This window comes from Barbus barbus (assembly GCF_936440315.1).
Source record: "Barbus barbus genome assembly, chromosome: 43".
Lineage (NCBI taxonomy): Eukaryota > Metazoa > Chordata > Actinopteri > Cypriniformes > Cyprinidae > Barbus > Barbus barbus.
Genome location: NC_136721.1, coordinates 7,971,852 through 7,996,602, shown reverse-complemented (window position 1 = coordinate 7,996,602; position 24,751 = coordinate 7,971,852). Strand labels below are relative to the sequence as shown.

Here is a 24,751-nt window from a genome sequence, read left to right as displayed (position 1 = left end):
GATAAAAACAGTTTTGGGGCTGTTCAGTGGCTGGCGTGACGGTCACGGATCATGCGCGCTCCCGCTTTTTAAATTCAAGCGTGCAGGAGTGCATTTTATTAGCATGACGTCAACACTGAATGAACATCCGATCCATGCTGAAAGATACACTATAACTTACTGAATGAATAGTGTCTCATGTAATCACTCAATGAGTGTTTCAACCGGGGAAAGATAGCAGCTAGAAAACATTGGCACATAAAAGAAAATCCACCCAGTGTCCATAAACTTGAGAAAAATAGAACATTTTGCAAAAATTACATTTAAATATTTACTCAATTGCTCTTTTTTAAAATTATAATTAATTAAAATGAATAGATATAACGTTATTATAAAAATGAACTTATATTAACTTGTATACAAACCGATTGTTACTTTAACCTTAACAATAGTTTAGTTTAGAAAAAAATAGAAAAATAAAGTGTACATTACCAGTCAAAAGTTTTTGAACAATAAGATTATTAATGTTTTTAAAGAATTATCTTCTGCTCGCCAAGCCTACATTTATTTGATCCAAAATGCAGCAAAGGCAGTAATATTGTGAAATATGTTTACTATTTAAAATAATTGCTTTATTTGAAAATACTTTAAAATGTAATGCATTTCTGTGATGCGCAGCTGTATTTTCAGCATCATTACTCCAGTCTTCAGTGTCACATGATCCTTCAGAAATCATTATAATATACTGATTTACTGCTGCTCAAGAAACTTTTTTTAAATCATTATTATTACAAATATTTAAAACAGTTGAGTAATTTTTTTCAGGATTATTTTAATGAATACAAAGATCAAAACATTTGCATTTATCTGAAATATGTTTTTTTTTAGCTTGGAGTCAGTATAATTATTTATTTATTTATTTTTATTTTTTGAGGGGTATTATAGAAATTAATACTTTTATTTAGCAATGATGATAAAGACATTTATAATGTTACAAAATATTTCTATTTCAGATAAATGCTGTTCTTCTGAACGTTCTATTCATCAAAGAAACCTGAAAAATTCTACTCGACTGTTTTCAATAATAATAATAATAATAAATGTTTTTTGAGCTAAAAATTCAGCTTTGAAATCACAGGAATACATTAAATTTTAAAATATATTCAAATAGAAAGCAATTATTTAAATAGTAAACATATTTCACAATATTACTGCTTTTGCTGTATTTTGGATCAAATAAATGCAGGCTTGGTGAGCAGAAGAGAATTAAAAAACATTATAAATCTTACTGTTCCAAAACTTTTGACTGGTAGTGTTAATCACAGGCTTGTTAATTATTCATGAATTCTAACTCCAGGCTGCTCCAGCCACTGGTTAATGAGGTGAGAGAATTAAGAGAAATAAGTTTCAATAGACTAACATTTTAAGTTGCGGTAGGAATGTATAGCTAATGTGTGGTAATGTGAAGTAATTAGCACTTGTATGATTTATTCATGCTTTTTTTATGCCAGGTTGGAGTTAGATTTTCTGTCATGGTCCATGGACCCCCTGAATTAGCCTTGACCACCCCCTGGCCACCCCATGCATAAAACTCTAGCTCCGCCACTGATCAGATCCAATACATAGTGGATGTTTTACGCGCATGCACTGTTTAGGTCGCGAATAAATTCATATTTTTATTTACATTTAATCATTTTGCAGACGCTTTTACCCAAAGCGCTTTAGTCTAAGTGAAGTCTAACAGTACATGTAGCAATTAAGGGTTTTTGATCTACATTACAATACGCGATGACCTACATTACATTACAATGTAAAAACTTTGTCTAAATTCATCCATGATGTTTTTGTCTTTACTGGCAACTTCAAAGTTATTTATTTATTTTTTTTCATTTCATATGTTATCGCCAGGATGCCCACATCAGTGCTGTATCCATTATTAGAAGAATACAATAAGCACTGTAACATGATATGAAGAGTTTATTTGCAAAAACAGATACCTCCGTTTGTTTTTATTTTCAAAAATCATGTTTTTAATTATGTTATGTTTTTATTGTGTTTTGTTGTGTTAATTAGCTGTTTGTTTGTTTTTTAGTTATTTTTAACCTAGTCAAAATAACCCAACTGCAGTTTGATGCTTTTTTAATTGTGTTGTGAGTTTATGTTTGCTTTTTTAATTGTGTTGTTTTGTGGCTTAATGTCGTTGTGTTGTGAGCTTATGCTTTTTTAATTGTCTTGTGTTGTGGCTTAATGTCGTTGTGTAGTGAGCTTATGTTTGCTTTTTTAATTGCGTTGTGTTGTGCACTACTGGGCCACCGTAGAAGAAACATTATTTCTGAGAATTGTTAAAAACAGTTATCTGTTTTTGCAAATTAACTCTTCATATCCAGATGTTGCACTGTAAATAGCTAATTATAAAGATATGCATCACTCTGACAGAGTTAGCTTAAATGTCTTTTTGATTGTATCCGTCATGTTTATTTAAATTTCATAGAGGATATTAAATTAATGCCGATCCATTTTGTTTATATAGCTATTACATACATTTTCAATAGGCTAATAATAATAAAAAAAAAACATTACATTTATAATAAGACTTTACCTCACTAATAATGCCTCAGTCAGGTAACAAATGTTTTATTAGTTGCTTTTCACAAATCGTCTGATAATATAACACAAAACACTCAAAAAAAGTCTTCATAGAGAGAGACAGAGAGAGAGAGAGAGAGAGCTCTCGTAAAGGAATGGATGGTATGTCTTTAGCCATTAGATCTATCTCCAGGGATTTAACTTGCATATGAATAACACACAAAAAATAGAAATTGTGTTTTTCTTCTTTTTATTTTTATACGGTATAAAAAATGATGTCCGCATATTTTAGTAGGCCTATAACTTTTATACTCTGTCACGTAGGCCTATAGCACAGAGAGTGAGAACGAAAAATAATATTTGATTCACGAACAAATTATTGACAGAACTATAAGACTATTATGGGAAAAAAAGACAATAGAACCCATTTTTTCATAAAGAACAAACAAAATTGTAATTAGTAGATTTGTATTTCCAAAACGAATCAAACTAATAAAAACTAAACTGGTTCATTCAAAACTATGCCATCCTTGCTTAAAAAAAAAAGTTTCAATAACCTGCACTACTGGTTTAAAATCACAGTATACTATAATTTGTGTAAGCCTGTGAAACACACCTATACATCTCGTAATTACAGTTTAATTTACATTTAATACTAGCTTTAATGACAGCCCCACTTTGCGCATAAAACATCCATGTATTGGATCTGATCCAGTACGTCATCGTGCTACAGGCTGCAGCGAGGACAGACTCGACATTACGGACACTACGTCCATGTTTTGTTTTTTTTGTTTTTTTAACAGTCTATGGTAAATTGTCAAGACAAAACATGTGCAAATGATAAAATTTCACTCCATGATGGTTAAACTTAACCCGCGAATCACATGCGTGCCGAGCCTGGGGTCTGGTCCTAGATGATCACGGATCATCTACAATCCGTTGCACCCCTAATAATATCTTTCTCTCTCTATATCTATCTATATCTATATCTATATATATATTTAGAGCGAGAGAGAGAGAGAGGGGGAGAGAGATAGAGGTGTGTGTGTGTGTTACTTGCCATTTAATATCTTTGCAATTATCTGTGAAATTTACTAGCAATTTAGGAGTTAAAATGGTTTAAAAATGAATGCAACATGACTTTTTTCAGCGGTCGTGTCTACTGTTTATGGTACACAATGACCTGGATTGGGACCTGTTAAAATGCATTTAGACAGGCCTTGCTTACTTTTTCAAATGACACACCTCTAGAGCAGGCTCTCTCAATCCTGGTCCGTGAGGGCCACGTCCTGCTATTTTTAGCTCCAACCCTAATCAAACACACCTGAACCAGCTAATTAAGCTGTTCAGGATTACTAGTAAGATACAGGCAGGTGAGTTTGATCAAGGTTGGAGCAAAACTCTGCAGGACAGTGGCCCTCCAGGACCAGGGTTGAGAACCCCTGCTCTAGTCTAGACTCTAGAGGATGCACCATCACACACAGGGTGCATATGTTTTTATTATTATTATTTAAAATAATGCATAAATAGACATTGCAGTAGACCCTGAGAAATGCATTTATAAATATGCATTTATAAGCTTAAGGAAAAGACTGTTGAAAAGAGATGAAGGAATAGGTAAAGATGAAAGAGAAAATGCCCTGAAATGTGCTCAAAACTAGTCAAAGTGGATAAAAGTATGTTGTAGCTTTCATTGTAAACTGCAAGTTTGGGGAGTTTAGTTGAATGTTTCTTTAGAACAAAACGAAGCTTATTTTTCCCACCATTCCACAAAACCTGAAACAGATTGTCCAGGGTGCTCTGAGAAAAGATCTTTTCCTTTCCAAAAAAAAAACATAGCCGTGTCTGCACGCACCTTTATCCGGGGAGATCCTTCAAGTTTTGCTCCAAATATGATTTGCTCCAAAAGAGATTTTACATTAATTTCGAATAATATGACAACTGTGTCTCCTTTAGGTTTGAATTGAGTATTTTTTTTATATGGAGACATTTTCTTATTGCCTTTTGTTTTAGAAACAATATTAGTGATCATTGTCGATGTATGCTATTATATTTCATTTTCAACTGAAAAATAAAGCAGACTTATAAAGTATCATGATTTGTATATCATTGTTCTTTTGGGGAAGTCATGGCCTAATGGTTAGAGAGTCGGACTCGTAATCCAAAGGTTGCGGGTTCGAGTCTCGGGCCGGCAGGGATTGTAGGTGGGAGGAGTGAATGTCCAGCGCTCTCTCCACCCTCAATACCACGACTGAGGTGCCCTGAGGTAATTTACACACTTGATTCAGATCATCAGCTCATTAGGAAAGAGCTCCATGAACTCAAATGAGTGCGTCAGATAAGGGAGACATGCAAAATGTGCAGAGCAGTGGGTCCCTAGGAACAGGATTGAAAATCACTGGTTTAAATGCTCACTTAAAGAAGCTGAACTTAGAGCCTGTTTATTTAAAATCAAACCACCAGGTAATAAGAAAGTGTTTGCATATTCTCATATCTTTAATAATCATAACAAAATAAGTGTTTTGAGACCAGAAATTAAAATACAATGTAAAAACAAAATCAGTAATTCTAAATATGCTATACATAGATGCTATTGTTATATGCTATATGTTAATACACATTAAATACCTGGAAATTTCAGTTATTCAAGCATTTGATAAACAAATATCAGGGAACAAGAAGATTCTGATTGAAAGGTTTTTTTTGTACTTTATTTTAATCAGCATAATATACAAATTCAGTATATTTATGGCTGGTATTAAATGTACATATGGGAATATCAACTGAATTTAATTTGAGTATAATTTCGTTATTGCTGAGGGACTGTTAATTAAAGTCATATGATAAATGTATCGTACACTCAAAGGAAGTGTTATACAAAAAGATGGTGGTCATTACAATATGCTTTTGAGATACATACTCCATAATTTCAGAATTGTTATAGCAGCTGTTAATACCTGAGGGATTTTTTTGCGAAAAGTTCAGAGCATCAAGTTATTATCCATCAATACTAATGTAGATTGTATGGCTAAGATCCAGAACATGTAAATTAATCCATCCATAAAATATCCCTAATAAAAGCACAAGTGGACCATATCATCAGAAGTATAGCTTGAGTTTGAATGTGTGCACATGCCAATGTTTGAGTTCGTATTGCGCAAGTATGTTGAAAATGTCAATGGGCTGTGTTCATTTTGCTCCAAATGACCATTTAAGTCAAGATATATCAAATATTTATTTTCCGTTAATATACTTGGGTTTAAAATGAGCTCATATATAAGTTGCTGGTCTCTCGTTTGTTTGTATTTGTTAGTGTAAGTGTGTCTGTCTCATACCCTTCCTATGTCACGTGGGTTCAGCACTTTCCCGATGAAGAGAAGTGCGCCTGATGGCTCATCTCTGACTAGAAAGAGGAAAGGCCGGTCTACGCGGTATTTTAGAGCCAGCGACTGGCCGTTGACAGTGGGGGTGGTGCTGGCATACTCTGCACCCTCTGGAGCTGTTTCCATGACAACCTTATGATGGACAGCATTTAATTTAACTGGCTGATTGGTAATTTTGACCAGGTCTGTCTCTGCCAACCATTCAGACAGGCCTGACAAAGGAGAACAAATAAGGGAGACAGTGACAAATTATATAACAAAATAATAAAGTGATAAACTAGCATAAATGTGGAATGGTGGTTGTCTTACCCAGGTCAGAGAGGGAGGGCAGCAGGTCTTTGCTGTAACTGAGTTTGATAACAGGAAGTGTAAGCAGCACCTGTACTGCATGGAGGGAATTGGAAAGGTCCTGGACAAATTCAGCTGTAAGTGCTTCCTCTATTAGAGTTAGATTCTGTGTCACCTCATCGGGTAAGAAGAAATACATACTTATTCCATCCTCCATTGGAACCTGGGCTATCTGTATCAGATAAACAGACATGAGCAAATACCAAATTAAATGCACTCAGAATTTTTTTTTTTTTTCACTTAAGACATTAAGTGATAATTATTGTGATGCTTTTATCAGCTGTTTGAATTTTGACAGCACTCATTCAATGCAGAGGATCATTGATTGGTGATCAAGTAATGCTAAATTTCTCCAAATCTGTTCCGTTGAAGTAACAAATTCATCTACATCTTAAATGAGTAATATTTTCAGCTATTTTTTTTGTTTGTTTTTGTTTTGGGGTGAACTATTCCTTTAAAATTTGATGTAAAATATGCTTGATTCTACTTGGAGTGTGTCGCCTCAAGGGATCACATGACTTGCAGAATCCCATATGTTGCATGACTTTAAATCCAAGCCTTCTTATGAAAGTTCTGAATGAGAAACAAAACCAATTTTATGTTATCAACTAAAAACATTGCCTTCAACCATAGACACACTATTATTTTCACATTTCCATGTTCAAATGTGGCATGTTCACAGTACAATTGTCTCAAGTTTGTGCAACTGTATGAAAAGTATGAAAACCTTAATGTATTGGTACTGTCCACCCTCTGTTCATATTGTCAACTTCTTTGTTTGTATAGTGCACACCACATTAAAGGAGAAGGAACTGCACACTTAATATAATAATTGTACATGCATAAAACAACAGGTACTGATACCGTGCAGCCAAGGTCAGAGTCAATACCCATCTTCACTGGGTAATTCTCTTGCTCCATCATGGGAATAAGAGCTGGGGATTCTCCATCCCTCTGGAAGTTCTCCATCTTATTAGCTTTGCCGAACCTAGTTATCCATTTACCTGCAAAAATAATAAATACAAATCACTCATATCACTGCATGGTGAAAAACAAATCTCCACAAAAGTTTGTCAAGATTATATTTCAATATATTTATATTCAGTATATTTAGCCATTCCCCTCTGTTAAAGTACTGCATAAGAGATATATTAAAGAGCAAGAGAATCAATCAGAGCCCATTTACCTTTTAAGAAGGCTGCTCCCACAGGCAACACAGCTGTGTTACGAGAAAGCGAAGGAATGACTTGTTCCACTTTTCCACCAGTTTGCTGTTTAAACCAATCATTAACAGTCTTAAGGTCCCGGGCTCCACCCGCAAGAGTTTGAGGGCGTAACCCATACTGCTTCTCTACACTGTTGAGGTATTCCAGCCTGAGACGAAGTTCTGAAACACAGAGATAAATGAAAACGTGCACAGTTATTCTCTCTCTTGAAAACATGCACAACCACACCCATTTAAAAGGAAAAACACTAACTCCTAGCCAAAAGGATGCGATCTGCTGACTTGAAGCCCTTGGCAGATGCTCTGAGTGAGGATAGAAGGTCTCTCAGCGTGTCATGGAGCTGACTGTCTTGCAGGGTGTGGTAGCGGAGAGCCCTGTAAATCTGTTTCTCGGCCCGTTCAGATGCCCCTATGACAAATGGCAAAAAACAAATTGGAGATTAATGATCTCAAGCTAAAATCTTAGATGATTGCTGTAAGAAAAGTATGGTCTTCCATAGTGAAGCAAAGCCCCACCCATTGAAAGCTGCGTAAAGGCTGCTGAGATACTCATGGGGGACAGGAAGATGCTGGCCTTGGGATCGCGTTCTGCCAGCTGACGGAACAGGTTGAAGCCAAAATCAGAGGTTGCGGCAGCCAACTTGGTGCGTGGAGTAGTAAAAAGGTCAACCGCCTCTTCCTCACCTTCAGCCTCTGCTGTATCTGTCTGTAGCAGAAGTGGACCATTATAACCAGTGGAATTACAGTGAAGAGAATGTATCTGAGGACTCATGAAGACCTTACCAACTGAGCATGTGAGAGGGACAGAAGACTCCATAAACCAAACAGCACGACTACCTTCCTCATCCTGATAAATACAGTTAAAATACATAGTTAAAAGCTCAGCATCTGTGATGAAGACCACCCCTTTGTACAGACACCCAAGAAAATCCAATTTTAGAGTGTTAATTATAATTTTTTTAATATAATAAAATAAAATAAAGGCTACGGTGACCCGTGACACCAAACTCTTCATAAATAAGTTAACTTTTTTTACACCTTGGTAGCAATACATAAAAATATTCTGATTAGATAAGTTGGTAAATGCCACATAATTATATATAAAAATATGAATAAATAACAAACAGATCACATTGAACCTCAATATACTAAAGGTTTTTACTATATTTTATATAAAATTTAAACATTGACTTTCCCCAATCTAAAGACTGGACATATATACTACATTTATACATAAAAACTGCATAATCTTCAAACACTTGCAATAAAAAAAGAAAATAAGTTAAAAATCCCTAGCCTTTACATAACACTTGACACAGTTAACTTCAGGCAGAGGTTCAAGAAATGTTCCTGCAGCAGATTCCAACATGCTCTGAAATTTTTCCATGTCTCTTCAGCACATCTGTTTGCCATTAAACATTCTCGCCGAGTTCTTGTCCATCAATGGAAAAAAATACTCCTAACACTGATATTTTCACATTCATCTAAATGGCTCCCTCACTGTATCTGCCACGCAGTTAAAGAGTTGAGTGTGAATCCATATCCATTGCATATGTCTGAGCTCAACTTAATTCACATTCCACATCAACAATCTGAAAAAATACATATTAGTGGAACTTTTCATGCAATATCTAATAATTATTAGTAGAGGGAAAAAACCTTTAAGAGGAAAAATATATAAATTATTTAGCAGTTCATTTTATATTCTTTGCATTCATCGTTCTTATCACGAAAAGCAAACAAGATCTTGCTTGTTTACTTAGACAATATATGCTGAAGTAACAAACACCCAGAGTAGTCTTAAAGAAGAGAAGAAACTGGACAGTTTAAAAAAAAAAAAAAACTTATACACTTAACCATTTACATTAAAGAACTAAGGGATTACAAAAGTTTGATAACGATTTTAAAAGGATCTGACCTGTTTTCTACTTTACTGTCGTCTCTTGCAGATTCTCAGCTCACAGCTCTCTCCACCTACTGTGCTCGAGCAGATGCATCAGCAGTGTTTTAGTTAAGAATCCCACCCTTTGCTGACGCTAGAAGGTGGTCTGTAACGTCTGAGGAGATAGTGGTGAGAGCTTTGATTCATCTCAGTGACTCAAAGTCCGTTCACCAATCGTTCGGATTCGTTGCTGATTCTTTCAGCTCGTGACAACGAAACATTCAGTGCACGCATGAAAGTAAACGATAACGAATATAGGCTATTAGTTCAGAAATATATTCACCAATGGAAACACTGCAATTTTGGATTAAGTATTTATTTAAATGTCAGAGAGCATTCGTTTGTAACGCCGCCCATTTGCTGCTCTTTACAGGCATGGGGGGGGGGGGGGGGGGTCTCATTTAGTCTTTTTTTTAGCATTTAATTTGTTACTGTCTTTTTTTTTAGCATTTTATTTGTTACTATAGAAGCCCGTTTCCGCCATGCACTGAATAATAATAAAAAGGGTTTATTGCGACTTTTTCATCTCACAATTCTGACTTTTTTCACAGAATTGTGAGATATAAACTTGCAATTGCGAGTTATAAAGTCAGAATTGCGAGATATAGTCAGAATTCTATAATAATTAGGGCCGGGACTCGATTAAAAAAATTAATCTAATTAATTAGAGGCTTTGTAATTAATTAATCGAAATTAATCGCATTTTAATCGCATATAAATATTTGACCTGAGAACAGTGAGAAGTAAGTTTTTTTATATGGACTTTTAAATTTCCCATCCACAGGGCCAACCAAAGCGGTCTCATCAGTTTCTTTGTCCATGTTCACTGTGGTTTGTCTTTGGCTGTTTCTCAATATGCGTTCTTCAGCGATCTTGCGTCCTTGTGTTCTCGTTCTACGTCATCATTAACCGTCGAAGTTCAGTTCCAATTCTCAAGAATGCAAGTATTCACCTTATTTTTCATGTAAACGCGGACGCCGCCATTTTCGAACTATAATGTGTCAGATTTCCGGTAAAGCACTTCCGCTAATATTAGTTGTATTGTGATTACGTAGTTTTGCGTCGACTGTGTAGATTTTACAGGCTAGTTAACTTTTAATATGGACTACAGAAAGACTGGCGTACTTTGCGCAGTTAGGGGGTGTCATAATAGCTGGTTCAAACGTAAAAAATACCTGCAAGACATTTGTTTTGATCATAATCCACGCACAAGAGCTGAATGTGGATGTGGGGCACCCTATGATTTGCACGCACCTCCGAAGGGCGAAGAAGCTATTTTCAAGATCTTATATCACTTTTTTCTCCCTGTATATGCACACACACAAACACAAATCATATTGTCAAGATGCAATTTATTGTGATCCCCCCCCCCCCCTCCAACATACACTGAAAATGATACAGTTTAGCAGTGCTAGGTAAATAAACACCAATTCGTCACTTTTTCAAAACTCATGGAACAAAAGGAAACACATATTTAAGTTATTTTATAACTTATTTTGGATGCTATTAATCCGACCTAATGTTGCACAGCACAGTAATCAGTTTACGGATAAGGACCACAAAATTTAATTACTAATTTAAAACTATCAACAAGTGCTTTCACAGATGAAAGAGATAAAACATGTCATTTACTCATCATTTACTCATCATTTACTCACATCATTCCAATACTTTGAATACTTTCCTCAGCGGAACAAAAAAGGAGACATTATTCAGAATGTTAGCCACAGTCACCATTCACTTTCATTGCATATTTCACTGCATATTTTGTCCATGAAATGAATGGTGAATGAAGCTAACATTCTGAATGCACATTTGCGCCACTTTGACTTGCATTCACGTCTGCTTTTAAAAACACGAAATCGCTGTCTATTTCATGTACCAGCACTCGACCGACTTTTCCGCTGTGCAGGTAACGTAGCTACTGATATGCCTCCGTGCTTTTAGAATTCCGCATCGAAGACCCGTCTACTCCGAGCGACAACACAAAAAAATTGAAAATGTCCTCATAAGTTATGGCAGGCCACTTTTTAATTTCATCCTCCCACTGTGTTATACACCGCGGGTGTGGTAAATATTTACCATCACAGCGTTTAACAGTGTTCTCCCCACATCGCTCCTTACCTACAAGGTAGCGAAACGGAAGTCTAACACATTATAAGGAAGTACGTCATCGTATTTACTTCCGCGTTGCAAAATAAGGTGAATAGAGGATGCATGAAAGTGCCCGGATATGTTCTTTAAACTGAGGATGCATCGAGTGCAGACTTGAGAGAATCGAGCCGTTAGAAATCCCAGAAAATGCTGTGGGTGGCCGGTGTATGGAAACCTGTAAGCTTTAAAGTCGCTCTCACAAATACTTAACGGCTCTTCAAGTTGAAAGTAAACATTTATCGTTTTGTTTTGGTTAATTTTAATAAAGTTATAAGAGCCGGAGAAAGTCTGCATTTTTATTGGCATATTAAAATTAATCTTAACAGTAAAACATATAACGCTGTAAAATAAAACACAATACAATTATATGAAAGTAGTATCTATAATAGTATGAAATGTTTTAATAAGTTATGACATTTTGTAATATTGATTGTTCATTGGCCGTTTCTTATGCTGAGACTATGCGGTCAGTTAAGCAGGAACGCAGTAATTAAATTCTCATAAGTGTGCGTTCTGTGTTCTCCTGTCCTTCCGAGTTCGTTCTTCCAAGGAAGCTCTCTCTCGCGCACTCTCCCCGTGTTCGCTTGACTTTTGTCTAGTCCGGCGCCTCATAGGCAAGACCGGTCTCCACGAAAACGCAAGTCCGTTCTTTGCGTCTTTTGTCTGAACGCTAGTAGGTGCTCCAGTATAATCGGTCCGCCGAAACTCATCCAGTGAGAAACGTTCCGCGGTGCAAAAATAAGTGCGATTAAAATGCGTTAAAAAAATTTAACGCGTTATTTTTGTGTAATTAACGATCTAAATTAACGATTATTATTATTATTATTAGCCCTAATAATAATCAGAATTTTTTTCACATAATTGCGAGTTCATATCAAGCAATTCTGAGAAAAAAAAAAAAGTCTGAATTGAATTCTATGGAAGCCCGTTCCGCCACTTTGAGAAAAAATATAATTCTGTAGGCTAAGTCATAATAATGAGATACTTTCTCATAATTATGACAAAGTGTCTTGAGAAACTTTTTTTTCATAATAATGACTTACTATGCCATAATAATGAGAAACTTTCTCATAATTATGAGTTAATATAATATTCAGGGAGAAAAAAAAAATCTCATGCATAATGAGAAACTCTCATAATTAATGACTTAGTTTCTCGAAATAATGAGAAACTTCCTCGTAATAATGACTTATTTTCTCATAATAATGACTTAAGGCTAGTTCACACTACAGGATTTTAAGCCCGCTTTGCAAATTTTCGAGCTCGCCGACAGGTCGGGCTGTAATCGGGGGAAAATCTGCGGGTGATCGGCGCTCCGCGATCTTTGTGTGTGACCTACACAACGATGCATCAAAGATGCTCGCCGACGCCAAACAAATATCTAGCATGCCAAATATCTGGACCGGTCGGCCGACTCGACATCACGTGGTGTCAGGTGTGGTGACGAGTTACAGCCAATGAAAGAGCAAGGCATGGGTTGAGGTCACTGGAAGAAAAACAACAGCAACAACTTCGCTGAAAGAAAATGCTTATAGTTTTGCACATAAGCTTCTTTCACAGGCTTTTGGCTGCTATATTTGATTAACCACCAATACTGTTGCCATGACCGACAAACACTCACACTACACTCCTGTTCTCACGCAGTGAAAAACACATCGCAGAGCAAAGAGGAAACACACCGACAGAGAAGACAGAGCAGGTTACTGTTGATATGAAACAAGCCTCTCAGCTTTTAAGTCGAGTCATTTTTAAAGAAATTCAAACAATAAATACCTTTTTGTGGCTCTTCACTGTGTCGTGACAGATCACTGTATTGCCTCAGTTCAAACACGTGAACCGATATCTTTTCATATTTACTTAATGTTTTTAACTTCAACCACGGAACACACCATTTTAAGTCCACCGAAGTTAATCTGCTCTTCTGTCTGATTTGTGGTTAAGGTTAGAAGAGATACAGCTGCGGCTACTGGGCATGCGCATTCACATATTTTCCGAGCCCACAATATACCGTGAAACCTATGAAAGTGGTTTTAAAAAGCACATAGCGCCATAGTTTCATCAGATAGTTTCATGCCAGATAGTTATTGTCACAGAAAGGTAAGTGAAATCACCGTGTAAACAGGGGTCTGGGTCCAAATGTAGGTACGAATACTTTTTAATGAACAAAAAGGCCAACATGGCAAAAAACAAAACAGGTTAAGGAATGTGATGCATAAGACGCAAACACAGTGCATGTATCCCCAAAGTTAAACAGCAACTACAACAAATAATTAGGCCAGACAGATTAGTGGGAGTGTGGTGTATAAATAGTCCATGACAATAGGAAACAGCTGAGGGTGTAATAAGTGACAGGTGTGTGGAGTTTGGGGAATGGAGTCCAGGAGGGGCTAAAATCGATTTTAACGCATTAGTTTACCTCTCGGAAATCTGACCAGTAGTTGTATTTTATGAAACGCGTTATAGTTAATGTTTATTTTTAGATAATAGGCAGTATATGCTACATTTGCAGTTAGATAACGTGGATATATTATATAATAAAATATTTTGATGAATACAGTTGGTTGCCTTTTTTATTTTGAAGTAGCTATTTGCAAAACTTAAATTTACTTTTTTTTTTCATTTACATTTAGTCATTTAGCAGACGCTTTTATCCGAAGCGACTTACAATGTAGAAGCAAACAGACCAACGAAAGAGCAACAAAATACAAGTGCTGTGACAAATCTCAGTTAGTCTAGCACAGTTCACATATGTTCGCAATGATTTTTTTTATATATAAATATAAATAAATAAATAAATAGAATAGAATAGGTAAGTGCTAGTACTAATTGGTCAGATGGTGGCGAAAAAGATGTCTTTAGATGTTTTTTTTTTTTGAAAATGGCTAAAACCATTTCTAGCATTTTTCTAGCATTCATTGATATTCACTTGTGTATGCATATTGTATCTTATATTTTAACATAATATTGTATTAAAATGTGAATAATAGATGACCATAGATGAAGAAATATATATTAATACAATAACACATTTTACATACTAATTAGATTTCTTATACTCTTTAAATAAGCATAATTTATTTCATCATTGGTCTGCACATCCACAGGAATAAGTGTAACACAAAAACACACAAAGTCATGCCTCAAGTCTCCAATCTTTATTTAGCAGTTTACACTATTTATACTTTGCATACAAAGAAATGCAACCGCCTTATCCTGTGTGTTACATTGTACTATTTTTACTCCTCCATAGTTAAACAAGAAAAACCCATTAATATTATTTCCATTAAACTCCACAGACAAAATGCTACTATCAGTGTATTAAACGAATTAATCAATGGACATTGTGTGTTAATATTTGCCGGAAAATTCTGCAAGTATAGCCGCTGTTGTTGTCTGACCCGATTAATCCCATTCAAACCTATGGACAGCGCGGAGCTGTATGGAGCTATTGAGAGCTCCATGAACCACGTGACCGCGCGGCGGCGAGATCAAAGCGTGTCGCAACTCGGCTCTGCACAAAGTGTAGTTGTTCGTTACCATGGCAACCGATTGGTCTTCTGCATCCCACACCCCTTCTTACAGGACATGTGAATGTGAAAAATGCTTAATGTGGCTTAAAGTACAATGACAAATTCAGGATACAGTATTATTGATCATGCATACAGGCAAGCATAAGAGCCCAGAATTTGAACACAACACCCAAAGTTGCACGTTAAGCATTTTCCTTAACTTTCCGTAACTTGGTAAGTGCTACAAATGAACAAGACTACATGCAGATAACTTATCTGAAATCGTTATTTAATGACAGATTATACATTTTAGATCACAGAACAAGCTATGTTTGCGGTGTTCCTGCATGGCTTTGACCAGCAGATGTCGCTAGCGTGCAGTTTCTCATTATTACGAGATACTAAGTCATAATTATGAGAAAGTATCTCATTATTATGACTTACAGAATTATATTTTTTCTCAAGGTGGTGGAAACGGGCTTCTATGTACACCTTTTAGCATAAAAAAATGATGAGAAACATACTTTACTACTCGACCAAATACAACAATATTTGTAGAATGCAAAGTAGCCAAAATGTGTGAAATTATGTATTTAATTTCCGCTATGTAGATTGATTCATCTTCACGGTTTTAACGTAGGCTATCTCTGAGCAATGTTACATCTGCATGTTTAATAACTGGGTTGTATTACTTTCATTAAGTTTTGAATGGTCCAGTGGTGCATATCCATATTTATTACACAGCTTCCTAGAATACTTGATTCTGATTAGTCAGTTGTGGCATTCAGTAGTCAAAAATGTTTAAATAAATACTAACCTTCTTCAGCATTATGATCTATATAAAATAATTTCTACTCAAATACATTTTTCATGTCCATATATGTATTTATTTGGCAAGCAGCTGTGTAATACCTGAGAAATGTATAGTCTGTCAATTACTATTGCAAAATTATTTTGCAATAGTAACCAGCTGACTGGACATTATCCATTACATAAACTTTAGTCAGGTTGAACAGCCTCATTCATGTCAAACTAAATATGACATCCATCAATGGGAGTCCATGAACATCAAAACACTGCATTTTAATTGGGCAAAATATGCACTGTAATATGGACGAATCCATCTTCTCCTTTTAGTTCCCATCCTCCATCTCCTGATGTCTGAGGAACTGCTGAGGAACTGTTTCCTTCCACATATTCAACATGTAACTTAGCATGTTTTCCATATGTGGACTATCATTCAGTGTCCCATCATTCTGGGACACTTTGCTTGGCTCCATGATGCTTTCAGTTTCAGTTTTTGGGTCATCGCTTTGTTCCGTTGTTGCTCCAGGGTTGGGGTTGGTGACCATACCCAGGAAGAGAGGCGTGTAAGAGGCATCATCCACCAGTGCGAAGATGAATGGCATGTTGACCGCAAAAGTAGGAACGGTGCGCACAAGAGTAACAGAGGTTGCGGCTGAAGCCTCGGCCCCTTCCTCACTCAGCTCCATGCTTGAGGCATGTTGTATGCCTGAAACCACTAATGGGCCTGGTGCAATTCTGGAAAAATCAGGCCCAGTAAACAGCAAGCCCAGACCTGAATGAAAGCGATGAAAGTGTGTGACAGTTATGTTTTACTGAATTATTAACTCTCTCTTCACAACAGTATTGATCGACTTCATGTGGACCAAAGGACATCCCCTTATAAGGGCAGATTTCATCACATGATGGGATTCACAGGCAAAAGTCAATTTATAACATGTAGATATAAACTTTTTTTTCTTACCCATGCTTGTGAGTGCTTGTCGCAGATCCTGCTTGTACTCTAATTTGAATTTAGGTAGTTTAACATGCATGGACTTCTCGCTTTGAAAATGTTCATACATGTCCGATATGTTGAGCTTGGCAGCCGCGTTTGACAGATTTCCATGTGTGGGCACAGGCATTACCACCAGAAGACTCATATTTCCTTGAAAAGGGAATCTTGCAACCTAAGAGCAGTATGGAAGAACATCAATCCAAATCAAAATTCCCTATCTACAGGCTTTGGGGTAAATGTAAAATTATGATTAATTATACTACAAAACAGCTAGATTACCTGAGTGCCATCTTTTCTATCTACAAACATGCTGAGTGGATATTTGGATCCCGTCATCATATCCACTTTTACAGAGGTTTTTTTGTCAATGTAGAAAATATCCTTTACAGTGAACTTGGAATCAAATCGGGATTGCCACTCACCTAAGAAGGGACATGTTTATTTGCTTATTTAAATTTCCACTTCATTTATGGGGTCAGCGAATAATAAAAGTGTCCACTATATACAAATGGAAAAATATAAATTAAAACATCTGTCAAGTTCTTGGAAATTGTTTTACATGACCTTTTAAAAAAGTAAAATTTGAATGATTTGTAACAAGTTGTGTGGTGTAACCATCTTTATTTTCAAATTTAAAAAAATATTTTAAAATGTAATGTAATTTTTTAATTACATTTTTTTTTAATAATAAGTAATTAATAAGTATAGCTTTCACAAATATAGTGAAGTATTCATTCAAACACTCATAGGATTTTGGGAGTAATAATACCAATAAATAATAATATTATAAAACTACTTAATAAGGTTTTCTTTTCAAGAATTTCAGAAGGTTAGGATTATTCTGATTCCATGATCAGAGTGAGGGCCCGACGCAAAAATCCCCTCCCCTCAGTGATTATACTGAGGGGGGCCCGAGTCTTTATGCTGTTCAGGAATTCGTGGGGCCCAGAAACCATAGTGGCCCCTCTGGTATGAGGACATTTTTACGTCCTCCAAAAAATAAAAACATCAAGGTAAAAAAGATAAAAACATCAAGGTAAAAAAATAATATATTTTCCTTAAACCTTGAATACATGTGAGTGCAGACATCTTACTCCTTATTTTCAAATAAATGTTTTATAATATGTTATTTTTCAAAGTAAAAAGTGTGACTTAAGTAATTACAGCTGAAATGCAGACCAACCTTTAAAATGAATGGCGTTTATCAGCATTAGAACAACATTTGGTGGAAGACTGGACAAAAAGTTGGTTATGTGACCTTTGGTGGCTTCCTCCACCCAACGATTGACTTCCTCAATGGAGGTCAGATGTGCAGGTTCGGATTTGAACAGGTTCAAAGCTCTGTCTACAAAGTCCTGGTTCACCCTAAAATCTTCACAAAGACAAAAGCAACAAAAAAAAATCTACAAAAAACACAAGTAATGACAACAAAAATAAAATTTAACGCAAGCCAGCAAATGGTTTGTCCTGAACCTCAAGCTTAGAAGGATCTTCCAGTTATGTCAGGTTTACCATGATCAAACAAAACGGCATCAGTTCCTTACTTGGTATGAGGTAGAGACGAGATGCCATCCTGACAGCCTTAGCAGTTAGTTGTTCTTGTAGACAGCTTAAGGTTTCATAAAAATTGGGCAGCTCATTTGCCCGAAGGACTTCCAACAACTTGTCTTCTGTCTTGTTCTTTGCACCTAATGATTTAAAAATGAAAGTACACATATATAAAAACATAACAGCTATAAATTCACACTTCTGTATAGTTAATCACAGAATGCTCACCCAAAGCGAGCTCAGCAAGCGCAAGAGAAACACTGAGAGGTGATATGATTATGTTTGGTTGCTCAGACCCAGGCTGTAGATTTTCTAAAAGCGCCAATCCCAGTTTAGTCACTGCACCACCAACTGCTCGCTGAGCTTCCAGGCTTAAGACGTCATTGCAGTTCACTTTGCCATCATCTGTTTCATTAGAAGCCTGAAATGAGAGTGGCAGAAATTATCATAAAAAGACTAGAATTTTTAGAAATAAGTTTTTTTGAAACAAACAATGTGAATGACCAAGATCTGGAGAAAAAAAAAGTAATATCTCATAGTTTCTTACCAACAGTCCAAACCTAAAGAAACAGAGTGTTATAAGCACTATAAGACAGTGCTTCATGTTCTTACTGTCAGCCTGGAACACACAAAACAGATCATTTATATTTTATTTATAATAATAATAATTTATATTATATTTATATTATAGCGTCAAAAAGAAAAAATATATATAAGGGCTGGTATTTTAACGCGTTAATTAGATTAATTACGGTAAAAAATAACGCGTTAAAATTATTAACGCTTTTAATGCACTTGCCCCGCCTGTGTCTGCGTCTGCTGCACAGATTAATTGGAGTATGGCATCAAAATACCTCGAGAGTGATTCAGAAACATAAGATGGGAAATGCCCATAGAAGTTATATTAATATAAAAGAATATTAATATGAAAAAAAACTATTTTCAAGTTTATTCCAAAATTGAAAATAGTGAGCCTTAAAAAAAGGAGCCATCTGCTCTCTATAGCTCTTGCAGTACTTTGATGTCACACATGGATCGATCTGATGGTGATGATCCACTTCAAGTCGAACAAGCCTAATGATTCAATGGACCATTCATAAAGAACCATTTATGTCACTCCTGAATGAATCAGCCATTTGAACGAATCAATGAACAAATAACTCAATGACTTAATCAATAAAACATTTACCACCACCTACTGGCAGTTTTAGTTTATTATTTAGAGTATCATTTCATTAAAGAAATAATCGAATATTTCCATAGTAATAATAATAAAATTAATTATTAAATTAAGAAAGAACCTTGGCAAAGATTGTGTTTCAGAGGAGAATTAGCCTGGTTTCGCCCAAGGTTTTTCCCCGATTCTAGTCCCTTTTGCACCGCTTTAGTTACAGAAATAAAAGTACAGTACTAAAGTACTGGGATGATTTTGCGTGAACTATTTCCCAGTACCATTTAAAGGGTTGCATAGAAATAAAAGTACAGTACTAAAGTACTGGGATGATTTTGTGTGAACTATTTCCCAGTACCATTTAAAGGGTTGCATTCGCACCGACAGTGGGTACTAAGAAGTGACGTAAGCCGGTCAACAAAGTCAGTTGTGCATGGCGTTCAACAACAAAAACAAAGAACAACGACGTTAACAACAGGAGGATGGAGGATGCTGTGTTCAGAGCTGTGTTTTTGTTGTGTCTTATAGGTTTCACAATAATGGACATGGAATGTTTACACAGTATGTGTTTACATGGCGTTTTTAAATCATGGCGGATGAGGGCGTTTTCGTAAGCGTTTAGCCAATCAGCGTACACTTACGTCACGGATAGTTCCTAGAACTCTTTTAGACCCTACTCTGAAGTAGGAGCTAATTTAGTTCCTCCAAACGGAGTTCCGGGAACTAAAACAGTTCCTTGTTCCCGCAGTGCAAACACACCAAAAAGTGGGTAGTTCCACAATTAGTTTGGGTACTATGAAAAGGTTCTTGCGGTGCGAAAGGCCTTCTGTCACTGATGGAGTTTTGGTTCCTTGCTATATGTATGTATATATATATATATATATATATATATATATATATATATATATATATATATATATATATACATATATATATATATATATATATATATATATATATATATGTGTGTGTGTGTGTGTGTGTGTGTGTGTGTGTGTGTGTGTGTGTGTGTGTGCGCATATTTGTGACAAATGAGGACATAAATTTGTATAATGACACAGGTATGACATAGGTATTACAAGGTGGAGGTGACTTTTCAGGACATTGACCCATGTCCCCACTTTTCAAAACGCTTATAAATCATACAGAGTGAGGTTTTTTTGGGGAAAGTAGAAATCCACAGTCTCCTGTGAGGGCTAAGTTTAGGTGTAAGGCAATAGCACATACAGTTTGTACAGTATAAAAACCATTACGCCCATGGGATGTCCCCACTTTTCACAAAAACAAATGTGTGTGTGTGTGTGTGTGTGTGTGTGTGTGTGTGTGTGTGTGTGTGCGCGTGTGTATATATGTGTATAATATATATATATATGTATATATATACTAGTGCTGTCAAACGATTAATCGTGATTAATCACATTCAAAATAAAAGTTTTTGTTTACATACTATATGTGTGCATACTGTGTATATTCATTATGTATATATAAATACACACACATGCATGTATATACTTTTAAAATATTTACATGTATTTACATACATATATGTATATTCATATAATTTATATAATTTATAAATATATTTAATATATAAACATAACATATATTTTGAATGCAATTAATCACAAGTAATCACAATTAATTGCTTGACAGCAGTAATATATACTTATTTAATTATCGTCTTAACCAGGAAATGTCCCATGTTATTATACAATATGTCTTTAGAACATCATTGTGATTTCAGCTTGAGGAACAGCCAAATATGTACAAAGGTACATTACAATGTAAAGTAACCCACAAAAGACTGTAATATATATATATATATATATATACAAATATAAAATCTTTATCAATGTTAATTAATAATGCATGTTAGTTTAATGTGCATTCACTAATGCAAAAAATACAAAAATACAACTTTTACTTATTTTTAAATGTATTAGTAAATACTAAAATTAAGGCTAATAAATGATGGTATTGTTATTAATTAATTATTGTTCAGCAGTTAATGTTAACTAATGTCGTTTTTTTTTTTTTTTTTTTGACATAACAATATTGTGCATCCAGTAATTTCTTGTATATTTACAGATTAACTGTACAAAGTTGACATTTAGGTTCTCATCATATACAGCAGCATGAATAAATTGTGATCACATTGTAGCTTATGTTTAATTCTGTTATTTGCATATGTCAGCACAATCATCATACTAATACAATTTGAATTTTAAAGGTTTTAAAATTCTTTTAAATATTCAACTTCTTTTTAATTCTGAAAGACAAAAATATATTAATTTGAGTTAATTTGGTAAATTTGTTATGCATTCATGAATATGCCACAAATCACTAGATGCTAAATTTAGGCACTTAATTGACAACAACAACAAAAAAAAACGATACAAACTTACCTAGCCAAAATTTTGACAATAAAGAGGTGATAAATACAGGGAGAGTTAATGATGTAGATCCAGAACAGATGACTAGAGTAGAATGCTCTCAGACACAGTGCTGTTGGTTAATGTTTCATCATCCATTGACTTGTGTCACCATTTAGTTTTAAATGTAAATATTAATATATGTGATCCTGGGTCAAGAAGCCCAACGAATCGTCACCAAAACAGATATTATTTAGGTTATATTAAAAATCAAAAACTTTAATAAATGTGAAAAAGAATGTACAAACAATAATTCAGTTGTTTGTTGTTCCAAGGACATAAACAATATTAAAATTAATCGTATTTTCATGTACATGAAAAAGCATTAACAGACAAAATGAAGTATTGCACTGAATTACCTGTATATGCCCTGACCATGAACAATTAACAAACAAACAAAAACTATTTAATTATCAAAATTATATAAATAGACTATTTAACTATCTGACTTTGATGAACTTTGGTGTTATTATACGTATATAATACTGTGAGCAGACAAACCATTTATTGCCAAGTTTCTGGGGTGTTATTATATCCTGTTATAACAATTGTACTTCTAGAATATATCACGTTTGAAAGTAGTTTCAAAAGCCTTAAATGGACTTTATTTGTCCAGTGTACCCTGTACTGTTCCAGCTCTCCACCTACGCAAAACCTTGAATCCTTACTCCCGCCCTATTAGATTTAATGGCCACCATACTAATTCAAAACGAGGTCTCAACCTGCAAAAAAAGTCAGTCATGGTTAGTAAATTATTCCAACTTTTATCAAGGGTTACAATTTATATATATATATATATATATATATATATATATATATATATATATATATATATATATATATATATATATATATATATATATATATGAAGAGTTCAGCTACAAAAGCCTCTAAGTGCTGTCTGAAATGTACCTCTAAAATTAGCATTTTTATTAGGTTCCTATATTTGTGTTCAGTTATGTTATGCTCATTTCACTTTAATTGAATAGAAAACGACATATACATTGCATTAGAGTAAAATTACCGAACCTAAATATATAGGAGCCTGATAAAAATGCACATTTTAGTTGTATATATATATATATATATATATATATATATATATGTGTGTGTGTGTGTGTGTGTGTGTGTATATATATTAACCATATAAAACGTATAGGCCTAATGTCATACTGTACCTAACTAAATAAATAAGAGAATATACTGGCTAGCCTCTCTTATTGTGATATTTGATGCTGTCTTGTTATGATATGTGATGTGAAATTAATATTGTTGTCAACACCGTGTCACTTTCAAAGCCCACCAATCAGCAGAAGCGTTGTAACTAATGTAACTAATGCCCAATAACACCAATAGCAGTAATGCTCAATAGCTGCGTGATTTTGGCTAGATGCTTTAGAACTCACTGAAAATGTTTTTCTCTATGTTTGCCTCTAGAGGGAGCCACAGCTAAATAAATAGATACGTGTAGACGTGGGAACACGTGTTCAGAAGAGGAACACGTGTTCAGAAGACAGGCTGCTTCTGTCTGCATACGGGGTTTTCGAGGTACAGCTATGCCTGTAAGTTATAGCTATTGCGGAAAGTGTTCTGTCATCCTGATCCAAAAGATCTATTTGTCTGTGACATATAGGTTATATATGTGAAAACCTTCAAACTCTAGACTCTGCTTCTAGTTTATAAAATAGAATAGAGTATTAAAAAAAAAATACACTTTCAGAGCTCTGAATTGTGAACAACTAATTCCCTTTTTAAACACTTTTTTCTTTTGCTGCAGTTGAAACAAAATGCTGATACAATGTTTATATTTTACATCTCACATTGTGCATTTGACAGATGCTTTTATCCAAAGAGAGGTTCTTTGCAAGATATAGCCTACATTTTATTAGTTTATGCAACTACTATAAATATGTTGTAAATATATTAACATTTTACAAAGAGGTTTCATTAGCCAATGTTAATGAGTTAAACCTTATTGTAAAGTGTTACCAATACATTTTATAGGCTATTCTATACTAGAAACTTCACAATTCCAGGTACAGACCACCTGAACAAATTCTGACAAGAAGAATGAGCAAACAAACTGTGCAAATGAGCAAAAAAAACAAACAAACAAACAAAAAAAAAAACATGGGCAACTAACCCAAAAGAGACTTGTGTGTCTTTGACATTACATAGTACTTTGTATTTTTTTTATATATTTTTTTATTGTCTATAAAATATTTTACGATGCCATCCTGTGAAACTATAAAACGAAATGAAGATGTCCTTGTTTTTTCCATGTATGCATTTGTGGCCAGTGGGAAAGAAATCAAAGCTGGCCAAAGTCAAGTTTAATCAACTTTTTTTATTACACAATTTTTATGACTGTTGTATTCAATCTAGTTATTGATTATTCTCTGTCTTTTATTGTTTTTACAGCCTAGCAGCAGCAAAAAGTTCGTTTGTAACACAAAACCATGGGTTCATCAGGATTTCCCATAACTCAGTGATGACTTAAGGAAATCTCATCCTCACCCTCACACAGAGAACTATTGTCAGTCTCTCAGGAGGTCTGTGAGTCTGGCTCCCTGCTGGTTCTGTGTAGAGTTTCAGCAAAGGCAGCAATCTGTACCCACTGTTTATCTCTGTCATTCAACTCTACTTAGAAAAGAGCACATTCTTGTCTTCTCT

At 34.9% G+C, this 24,751-nt stretch overlaps 2 protein-coding genes across 5 annotated transcripts; both read right to left on the bottom strand.

The window, feature by feature from the left end:
• Nucleotides 1-4,982: 4,982 nt before the first annotated feature.
• serpinf1 (serpin peptidase inhibitor, clade F (alpha-2 antiplasmin, pigment epithelium derived factor), member 1) lies at nucleotides 4,983-10,485 on the bottom strand. Of its 3 annotated transcripts, XM_079405814.1 has the most exons (9): nucleotides 9,440-9,502; nucleotides 8,305-8,368; nucleotides 8,206-8,227; nucleotides 8,038-8,116; nucleotides 7,775-7,930; nucleotides 7,483-7,683; nucleotides 7,161-7,300; nucleotides 6,258-6,468; nucleotides 4,983-6,160 (listed from the first exon to the last, which is right to left on the bottom strand). In XM_079405814.1, exons 4-9 carry the CDS (start codon nucleotides 8,072-8,074, stop codon nucleotides 5,895-5,897), a joined length of 1,011 nt encoding a protein of 336 aa, XP_079261940.1. In that variant the 5' UTR covers nucleotides 8,075-8,116; nucleotides 8,206-8,227; nucleotides 8,305-8,368; nucleotides 9,440-9,502; the 3' UTR covers nucleotides 4,983-5,894. The 3 variants fall into 3 exon arrangements, with proteins under 3 accessions (XP_079261940.1, XP_079261938.1, XP_079261939.1); XM_079405812.1 differs by having other exon boundaries at nucleotides 8,038-8,227; nucleotides 9,440-10,485; XM_079405813.1 differs by lacking the exon at nucleotides 9,440-9,502 and having other exon boundaries at nucleotides 8,038-8,227; nucleotides 8,305-8,389.
• A 5,510-nt stretch (nucleotides 10,486-15,995) lies between these two features.
• serpinf2a (serpin peptidase inhibitor, clade F (alpha-2 antiplasmin, pigment epithelium derived factor), member 2a) lies at nucleotides 15,996-22,634 on the bottom strand. Of its 2 annotated transcripts, none has more exons than XM_079405127.1 (8): nucleotides 22,521-22,634; nucleotides 19,023-19,096; nucleotides 18,704-18,896; nucleotides 18,472-18,615; nucleotides 18,111-18,299; nucleotides 17,207-17,349; nucleotides 16,895-17,099; nucleotides 15,996-16,705 (listed from the first exon to the last, which is right to left on the bottom strand). In XM_079405127.1, exons 2-8 carry the CDS (start codon nucleotides 19,077-19,079, stop codon nucleotides 16,260-16,262), a joined length of 1,377 nt encoding a protein of 458 aa, XP_079261253.1. In that variant the 5' UTR covers nucleotides 19,080-19,096; nucleotides 22,521-22,634; the 3' UTR covers nucleotides 15,996-16,259. The 2 variants fall into 2 exon arrangements, with proteins under 2 accessions (XP_079261253.1, XP_079261252.1); XM_079405126.1 differs by lacking the exon at nucleotides 22,521-22,634 and adding an exon at nucleotides 22,052-22,175 and having other exon boundaries at nucleotides 19,023-19,094.
• Between the last annotated feature and the right edge of the window lie 2,117 nt (nucleotides 22,635-24,751).

Coding starts and splice junctions, on each gene's coding strand:
- serpinf1 (XM_079405812.1), bottom strand. CDS start 8,367: ATGAGGAAGGTAGTCGTGCTGTTTGGTTTATGGAGTCTTCTGTCCCTC. Junction 6,469..7,160: donor ACTCTGACCTTGGCTGCACG/GTATCAGTACCT, acceptor TATCTGATACAG/ATAGCCCAGGTTCCAATGGA. Junction 6,161..6,257: donor GCCCTCCCTCTCTGACCTGG/GTAAGACAACCA, acceptor CTCCTTTGTCAG/GCCTGTCTGAATGGTTGGCA.
- serpinf2a (XM_079405127.1), bottom strand. CDS start 19,079: ATGAAGCACTGTCTTATAGTGCTTATAACACTCTGTTTCTTTAGGTTT. Junction 18,300..18,471: donor TCGTCTCTACCTCATACCAA/GTAAGGAACTGA, acceptor GTCTTTGTGAAG/ATTTTAGGGTGAACCAGGAC. Junction 16,706..16,894: donor ACAAGCACTCACAAGCATGG/GTAAGAAAAAAA, acceptor GCTTTCATTCAG/GTCTGGGCTTGCTGTTTACT.